Consider the following 9,815-nt stretch of genomic DNA (forward strand, 5'->3'; position numbering starts at 1 on the left):
TATATATATATTTTGTAAGAAAATATATTTATATTTGATAATTTAATTTTTAATAATAAGCAAAGTATACTTATACATTAAATATATGTTTATATTTACACACATATATATATATGTACATATATATGTATATATACACTATACAAATGCTTATTCCCTTCCTTATTCATGTAAAAACTTTTTTGATTCTTTCCAGTTTCTTTTAGGTTTTCCTGTAGGTAACTGGTTTTATACAATAAGAAATTCATTCATGCTAAGGAGAATTCTATGGAGGCAGGAAGCCTATCTTATTTATCTTTATGATCTCCATATACTTAAAAGTTGAAGTATTAAATTGATTTAAATCTTCATAGACCAATTTAATAAATACCATTATCTTTTAGCTTAATAGGGCAGCTAGATGGTGAAGTGGATAGAACACAGAGTTCATCTTTTCTCAGACATTTAAAAGTTGTGTGACCTTAGGCAAGTCACTTAAACCTGTTTGCCTCAGTTCCCTCATTTGTAAAGTAAGCTGGAGAAGGAAATAGCAAACTATTCCAGTATCTTTGCCAAGAATACTCCAAATGCAATTACAAAGAGCTGGGCATAACTGAAAGAAGTGATCAATCACAATAGGCCCTCATGAGGAATGAAAGAGGACATTTGGTAGAAATCTTCCCTTCCCTTCTAGAATCATATCATAGTTGAAAGTGATCTAAGATGTCACATATTCCATCCTTTTACTGAAGAATGAAATCTATCTAAAATCTGAGTGTCTATCCAGTTTTTGCTTGAACACCTCCAGTGAGAGGGAACTCATCACCTATTAAAGAATCCTGGTCTATTTTAGATAGTCTCAAACTGAGAAGAAATTCTTCCCTAGATTGAGCTGAAATATTCCTCCCTGAAAATTCTACACATTAGTCTTAATTTTCCCTCTAATGCCAAGAGGGATAATTCCAATGCCTATTTCACAAAGAGAACTCATCAAACATTAGATTCACATTGTCCCCTCATAAAGTAAAATATATACATTTTGACAACCTGGAGCCTTTGTCTTTCCACATTCCTTCTTTTCTTATTTCTCATCAAACCCTGAAGAGGAAATGTAATTGTGGGGATTTTAGGCATAGTCTGAAGGAAAGGGAAATATTTGAGGGCTAGTGAGTCCTGGAGCACCCTTGAGTTAATCACCCAGTGGAGACAATTTACTTCTCCAATTTATATGACTGACTCTTCTGATGGATGCCAATGGGCAAGGGCTGGCAGTAGTGGTATAGACATGATCCTTCAATTTCACCTCTATGGGTCTAATTTCATCCATTTCTAAAAATAAACTTAGGGATAAGATGATTTCTGACAACCTTTTCTGCTCAAAATCCTATTATTTTCTCAAGGAACAAAATTTCAGGGTAAGAGAGAACCTGGAGAGGCAGATTTTACAATTTATACAGGAGTCTACTTTAAAAAGTCAAACTCAACTGGTCACTGGTTCTCTCCTCTTAGTTGTATCTTTATCCATTCATTATTATCCTTTTTGTCCTCCTCTATCACCACTAAATAAATAATCCTGGTACAGAGTATTATGCTAGATGTTAAGTTTTATGAGATGAAGGTGAGAGTGGCAATCATTACCTCTATCTCTGAACTAATATTCTTAAACTGTATAAAGTAGAGAACAGAAGATTTAAAGCTGGAAAGAGACCTTAGAGATTTTGAAGTGCAACCCCTCCTCTTATAGATGATGTCCTTGAGACCCAGAAAAAAAGTGAGTTGCCCAAGGTCACCTAGATATCTGGTAGGGTGTAGATCAAACCCTGAATCTATGTCCTCTGACTCCAAATTTGATGCCTTTTTCCTGACTTCACCCTGCCTGGCTGGGATCCTTTTCCTTCCACTTTCATCTCCTTTTAAACACTATTTTTGTCCTTTGGAGAAGGCTTGGGAAACACTCCCCTCCCTCAATCCTTCAGAAGTTCTCTTCAGAAGCAAAATGGGAAACTCACTTCTCTTAGCCTATTACCCTCTGTCCTAGAAACTGAAAAATGAAACTAGAGCTTCTGCTTTTTCTTCCATTCTTCCCCCACTTTTCCCTTTGTTTTTTTGTTTGTTTGTTTAGGTTTTCTTGGATAAAGTCCATTGTTAGAAGAGAGGTAGGAAAGAGGGGGAAAGTGGGGGGGAGGGGAAGGAAGGACTCAGGATAGAACCTGAGATGGGGGAAGCTGGAGCTTTTCCAGTGTTACCTTCCAGCCCAAATTCTCCCACCAAGAGCTGTTAGGTGCTGGGCAGTGATTAAGGGGAACCGTATACAGAGAGAACAGGGCTCTGGCTAGGGGTAGCTGGGAGGGTGTGTGGATCAAAAGGCAGCTCCTAAGAAGACTGGCACAAGAAAACCCCGGCAGCCAGTTCCCTATTTCTGCCAGGGCCAAGTTCTAGGTCCATCTCTTCTTTTCGTCTGGATTCCAGCCTGCTCTAATCTCCTCCCCACCCCCTTAGTCTCCACTCAGATCAAGAAACAGTTAGCTATGGGCCAGGGAAAAGGATGGATGCCTTGGGGATGGAAATGGAACCTGTTCTCTCTCTTTGTCCTAGCTGCCTCTTCCTAGCTCCGTTCTAGGATCTGGCCAGAAGGAGTTTCGTCTAGCCAACGTTGGCCATGCATCTCCATTGCTCCTGAGGAGCTGCCCGGGTACACTCACCTAGGACGACTAGCCGACTTCCGGACCCAAAAGTCTGGGCTGCATTTCCAGAGTCACAGCCCTGGGGCTCGTCACAAAAACCGGACTCCCGAACGTCCTCTGTTCCTCCTCTCTATTCTGGGGACATGAATCCTTCCCTGGGGACTCTCTCTGCCTTCATCAGGACTCTATACAGACTTACCTAGAACGATGAGCCTGGAGCCCGTCCCGAAATAGAGGGTATCTGCTCACAGCTGGGCAACCCCTTACAGAAATGGACTGAAATGGCGAAGGTGGGGTGGGGTGGAAGCAGGGCCGCGAGGGAGAGGAGTGGAGGAAGATAGGAGTCCCTATTCTAGTCTCCAGTTCCCTCAGGCTGGGAGCAGCTGCCACCCCAACTCTGCCCCATTCCCGCCTAACAGAGGGGGCTTGAATGGGTGTAAAAGATGGTGGGAGCTGCCTTCTCTTACCCAGAACTGTTAGCCTGGTTCCGGCTCCAAAGTATAATTGAGCAGCATTGGCACAGAAGCTAGGCCTACAGCTCAAACTCAGGAACGCTGTGAAGGGGCTTCCAGCTCCCATCAAGTGTCCCTGGAGTCCTCCGCGGTCCTCCCACCACGCCCTCCACCCCAGTAGTTTCAGAAAGAGGGGAAGGGGCCTAGGTTAGCATTGGTTTACATGGATCTGAGATGTAAGTGCCATTCCCCAACCCTGTCCTTTAAATCCCCAATCCCAAGCCCTCTCACCTAGAACAATGAGCCTCGTTCCAGGTCCAAAATAAACTTCACCGTAGCACAGTAGAAAACCAAAGGCCAAGAATTCTTCTCCATCCTCTAGGGACCTTCTTTCCCTCACACTCTCCAGAATCAGCAAGACAGTGAAGTGCAAATGGTTGAGCATATTTAAAGCCACGTTAACATTAAGGGCAGCTACTCTTAGGGTCTTCAACATTATGGAGGACAAGGCTCCCTATTTCATTATATTATATTGTAAAACATGGAATCCTTATTGGAGTGGGGTCTTCATGACTATATTGCCACAGGACCTCACCTCTTCTGAATCAGCCCCTTGACTCATTCAAATCCAAGAGATTGCCTGCTCTATCTATCTATCTATCTATCTATCTATCTATCTATCTATACCTTGAGACCTTACCCAAATCCAAGAATTCAAGATAAGAATTGGGCTGGCAGTTGGAGGAAGAAGAGGGCACTCAGTCCAGGCTATTGCTTAGATAGGAATCAAGAAAAGAGTCTCTCAACTGTTGTCTCTAGAGGTTCTCTTCCTCTCCAATCAAACTTTCTTTTCAGATCCCCCCAAAACCGAAGAGAGCGAGAGTAGTGGACATGTAAAGAGAAAGAGTTTTTTGTAAAGGTATTTCATAAATTTGAATCATTGTGGCCCCCCCCCCAGTTCCACAATGATAAAGTCTACTACAAGAATAGCCCCTCCTCCTTATCCCTTTCCCTCAACCCAGAGGAAGTTTTGAGGAACGTTTGTGGTAGAGGCTGGTGGAACATGAGGCTTGGGGGAGGAGTAAAATGGGAAGTGGTGAAGGAACTGAAGAAACTCAGGGGGCCCAGGCAGGCAGTAGATGCATTCCTCACTAGATGCTCCCTGAAAAGGAATTGCACACTCTGACATTACCTGTGCCCCTGCTGCTTAGACTCCTATTTATAGAGAAGCAAAGTGGGCAGGACTAAGGTTCAAGGAAGGTGTTTCTCTTAAGCTGAGAGGGGTTAGCTCTCTTAAAGATGAGGAAACTGAGGTTCAGAGATTTGACATCCTAAGAGTCCTATAGCTAGAGACTGAAGTGGGGCTTAAATCCAGATACTCTTGACTCCATTAAAACATAAAGGGTTGGAAGTGTCTTGTAATTTTTGTCTTTATATCCTTGGAGTTGGGCACATGGTAAATTCTTAATATAGATAAGTCTATTGATTGCAAGTCTAGCATGCTGTTCACTATGACATTATCACTAGGGAAGAAGTTGGGTTGGGAATCCCTTCAACAGTTTGGTGAAGCTTCTGGGCTCTGGGCCACTTATAATGATCTTTTTGTTGTTGTTGTTTGTAATGATCTTTTTAAATGCATAAAATAAAATATGTTTACAAAAACACTTCTGTTGAAATAATGTTATCAAAATATATTTTTAAAAGATCATGGATATGATGGTGATGGAATACTATTATGCTATGAGGAATGATGAACAGGATGATTTCAGAAAAAGTTGGAAAGACCTCCATGAACTGATGCAGAGCAAAATAAGCAGAAGCAGGAGAACTTTGTACATAGTAATTGCAATATTGTGGAATGATCAAATGTGATAGTCTTTGCTACTAACAGAAATACTATGATCCAGGACAATATTGAGGGACGTATGACAGAATGCTAACTACCTCAAAAGAAAGAACCATTGAAGTAGGAATGCAGATGAAAACATATGATTTATCAATTGCTTATTTGGGTGTATGATTTGAGGCTTTGTTTTTATAAGATTCATTTACAAAAAATGAATAATATGGAAATGTGTTTTGCATGATAATACACATATAACTCATTGAATTGCTTGTCATCTCTAGGAGCAGGGAAGGAAGAAGGGAGAGAGACAATATGGATCATATAACTGGAAAACTTATGTGGAAATTTGTTATTAAATTTTTTTTTCTAAAAGTTAATGGACCTCAGGTTAAGAACGTTGTTCTAGGATCTGAAATCATTTTGACTAACAAGTGGGCTGTTGGCTCATCAAGTAGTAAAAACAGAATTACAAAGTAGACCAAGCTTGTTGTCCTTCTCCCTCTCTTTTTGTGTTTATCTTCTAACTTCTTGGATCTTTTTTCCTGCCCCCTTAGATGGAATTTGCTTTCTCCAGATCTTCCCCAAGGAAAATAAAAGAAGAGAAGGGTTAATTTCCACATAATTTGACCTATTCACACTCTAGCTCCTCTGTTGTGTTTAATTCTAAATACCACATTTCAGAAAGACATTAACATTCTGAATCAAGTGTTCAGGAAGGCCCCTAGAATGGTCAGGGTATTTGAAATTTTGTCAAATATCAGAGATCTACTGTAGACAAATTAGCATTCTTTGCTTGTCTCTAGAGGGCAACACTCTAGAAGCACTTCCTAATATTCCAAACTGTCCCTAAAGGGAATAATGAAATTCTTCAATAGTTCCTTGAATTATAGTGTTCGAGAAGATGCTGGATGTTCCCTTGAAATGTTTGTTAAAGTGCAGAGGCATAATATAAATGGCAGTTCGGCTAGATGACTTCAAAGGTCCTTTTCAACTTTTAGATTCTAAGATGTTCAGAGTCTTTGTTAGTGGAATCTTTCTCAATTTAGCGTTTGGCAGAGGAGAAAAACTGAAAGACTTAATCGCTTGGAGGACTGAATCTGTTAATAATAATAAAAAAACACTTTGTATAGATTATCTCATTTCAACCTTACAACAAACATGGGAAGTAGATGCTTTTATAACATCCATTTCATGGAGGGGGTAACTATGATGAGAAATTAAGTGGATGTTGGCAGCCTAAACACAGCTAGTGTTTGAGGTGAGATTTGAACTAAGGTCTTCTTTATTGCAGGACCAGCATTGTATCCATTGCACATCCTAGATGCCTCTAATGAGTGGATTTAAGAGAAATATGTGTAAGACCGCTTGGTGTTCCCTGCCTTCTTTTCCTCCCTAGAAGAACAAGTGTCAAAGATGAAAGAATTCTGATGGCTTCCATGGAGAAACTAGGTCCCAGAAAAGCCTCAGAAGATGAGGTTACTGAAATGAAGTGGGAGGGACCCCTGAACAAAACCTTTGCCTTGACAACCACATGGATGAAGATAGTCAAAAGGCCATGTGACTAGGATCCACTTGAGGAGGCAACAACCCACTTATCATTGAAAATTATCTGAGATCAGAGCAGAGGTCCTTGAATTGGGTCCATAAACTTTTAAAAATTAATATTTTCATGACTGAATTTCAATAGAAATGGGTTTCTTCAGAGTCATATGTGTTCTATTTTTAAAACCATCCATTTATTTATTTAAATGTATTTAAAATATTGAAAAACTTTTATTGTATTTGAATTTTTTTATTTAGAACATTTATTTATTTAAAAGCACAAAAAAAGGTTAAGGACTCCTGGTCTAGAAATAGGAATATAGTGAAACAAATTCTTAGAGTTAATCAATGAACTAGCATTTAAGAGCTTACAAAGTGCCTGGCACTGGGGATACCAAGATGACAAGGTCTTCCCTATGGGGTGTTTTCCTGGTGCCAACCACACCAGATTTTCTCCCCCCCAAAAAAAACAAAATAAGTCAAAACAAAACAAATGAACAAACTAAAACAGGTAAAATTATTTTAAGAGACTGTATGAAATAATTGGATAGAGATTAGGAGACTATCAGAAAGGCATAATTTAAAACTTGTCATTAATACACATAGCTGTATGACTTGACATCTCTATAACAATAAATAGTAGAATAGTTGCTGATTTCATTAGACCAATTCTAAAGTGGAAAGTTTAGCAATGTTTCTGGATGAGTTAAATTTAACAGATGTTGACCATCCCTGAAAATTTTACCATTAGCTACCACAAGAGTTGCTTTTCATATACTATCACTGGGAAAAGCCAGTCTGAGTCATGGATCCAGAACACAGAACACAATTTGAAAAGTCTTAAATCATGTCTAATGGACCTCTACCAAATCCACCTCAAAGTACCACAGCATTCACAAAAGTTTATACAGGAAAAATACAACATGGCGGAATGCCATGATAAATCATTCATCAAGCAGCAGACACTGAACTTTTGGGGAGAGATTTAGCTGTAACTACAAAAGAAGCTGAGCCCTAGAGCTTTTATCATGGACCCAGGTATCTTCACAAAGACTCACAAAGCACAAACTGTCATTAATTACAGATTATGAAGAGTTTTTTTTAAAATTTTAAACATAAATCTTTTGTATGTGCAGTTATTCTCTATTTTTAGCCATAGATGTACGTGGTCTTGTTTATGCATAGTGAGTATTAACCAAGCCATACCTTAGGATAATAACTAATTTGGGGAACCCAATGGCTTATCCCTTTCTAACAAGTGAAAGCTGTGGTCAGAACCTGGCTCACTTATAGGAGTATTTGAACATGAACAGCATCGTACAAGAGAGCCCAGCAGAAGGGTTTTCCAGAACAAAACATTGAGAATGTTGACAGCCCTCCTTGTCATGGTCTAATATCAGTTTTCCTAAGATTGACATGGCTCAGGAGAGCATCAGTTTGGATACACTCTTGCTGTTTCTGGAACAAATCCTTGTCCTTTTATGATGGTCACTGCTGGCGAGCTGTGTTTGTGTCATCAATCAGAGCTACATTTATATCTTGCCTACTGCTAAAACAGCTCTTAAGGTGTATAATAGAATGAGACTTTAAAACAGAGGAAAAATAGTTGCTCGTTGACCTAGGAGGTTTCCTTACCAAGGAGGCCCCTCTACAATACTATTCCATCTACTGATTAAAAAAGAAAAAAGTAGTCCAATTAACATGAATTTCAAGGTATTTCAAGAAGAAGAAAAGAAGTCAAAAAAGAGTAGCCTGAGTGAGGGGTCTTTATGGCAGTGGAGAGGGATCATCCCACCTTTTTATTTGACCTAGAGCCAGGAAAACCTGAGGTCTCATCCAATTTATATACTTCCTAGCTAAGAGATCATGGGCAAGTCATTTAAACTCTTTTCTGCCTCAGCCTCCTCAACTATAAAATAGGGATAATTATAGAACCTACCTCTCAGGGTTGTTGTGAGGATTAAATGAGATACTATTTGTAAAATGCTTATGGAAGTCCCTGGCACAGAGTAGATGCCAGATAAATTCTTATTTCTTTTCTTCTGACCCAAGGATTGTATTGAAACTAACCTTTCCTAAGATATGAATGCTTATCCTCTTTAATTTTTAAAAATTTACTTCACCTTCATTTCTTAGCATATGCCTTATTTCTTCTTTGCCCTAGTGAGTCATGACTTATAAAGTACAACAACAACAAAAAAGAGGGCATCCAGATGACTCAGTGAATTGGACTAGAGATGGGAAGTCTTCGGTTCAAATCTGACCTCAGACACTTCCTAACTGTTGACCCTGGGCAAGTCATGTTAACTCAATTGCCTAGTCTTTACCATTTTTTCTGCCTTAGAACCAACACACAATGGAAGGTAAGGGTTAAAAAAACAACAACAAAAAAAAAGGGAATTAAAAAATGGAATAGAGCAAAATTTGTCAACATGTCAAGGGATGGCAGCTTCCACACTTAGTGTTCTCTTTTACAAAGAATAAGGTAGGTATATTTTGTCATTTATTCTCCAGAACCTAACTTAGTCATTATACTTACACTGTTTTGGTTTTATGTTCTTTCTATTTACATTTCTGTGTTACTAGAAATATTGTTTTTCTTATGCTTATTTTATTCTTTATTAGTTCATATGTCTTCTCATGCTCCTGGGAATTAATCATATTCATAGTTTCTTATGCTACAGTAATATTCCATTACATTCTTGGAACCTGATTTGTTTAAATTTTTCCCTATTAAGGACATCTATTTAATTTTTAATTCTTTCCTGTGACAAAAGGTGATGCTATGAATATTTTATGGGACTTGTTTTTCTCTTTGGCTTCTTTGAGGTATATGCCCAGCAGCAATATCTCTGAATTAAAGGGTATGGATATTTTGGTAACTTAATTTTAGAAAATAGCAATTATAAATTGCTTTACAGAATGATTGAACCAACTTCCTAGCTCTGCCAACAGTGTATTATCATGCCTGTCTTTCTACAACTCCAACATTGACTCTTTCCATCTTTGTCACCTTTACCAAATTGTTTGGTGTGAGAATTTGTGTTGCATTTCTCTTGTGCTAATGATTTGACTTTGTCAGGGTTCCTTTTCTTAGTCTGTTTTCACTTTCTTCAGATTCTCATCTCCCTCCCTCCCTTTCTTCCCTCTCCCTTCCTCCCCTTCCTCCCCTTCCTCCTCTTTTTCTTTCTTTCTTTCTTTCTTTCTTTCTTTCTTTCTTTCTTTCTTTCTTTCTTTCTTTCTTTCTTTCTTTCTTTCTTTCTTTCTTTCTTTCTTTCTTTCTTTCTTTCTTTCTTTCTTTCTTTCTTTCTT

The 9,815-nt window shown here is 38.7% G+C and overlaps 1 gene segment (V, D, J or C); it reads right to left on the reverse strand.

The window, feature by feature from the left end:
* Window positions 1–3,611, reverse strand: part of LOC123249908 — a 10,433-nt gene extending 6,822 nt beyond the window's left edge. The window contains 3 exon segments of the C gene segment in view: window positions 1,278–1,308; window positions 2,863–2,904; window positions 3,407–3,611. Coding sequence covers window positions 1,278–1,308; window positions 2,863–2,904; window positions 3,407–3,611 — 278 coding nt within the window.
* Between the last annotated feature and the right edge of the window lie 6,204 nt (window positions 3,612–9,815).

Source organism: Gracilinanus agilis, chromosome 5, assembly GCF_016433145.1.
Source record: "Gracilinanus agilis isolate LMUSP501 chromosome 5, AgileGrace, whole genome shotgun sequence".
In the NCBI taxonomy this organism is placed as follows: Eukaryota; Metazoa; Chordata; class Mammalia; order Didelphimorphia; family Didelphidae; genus Gracilinanus; species Gracilinanus agilis.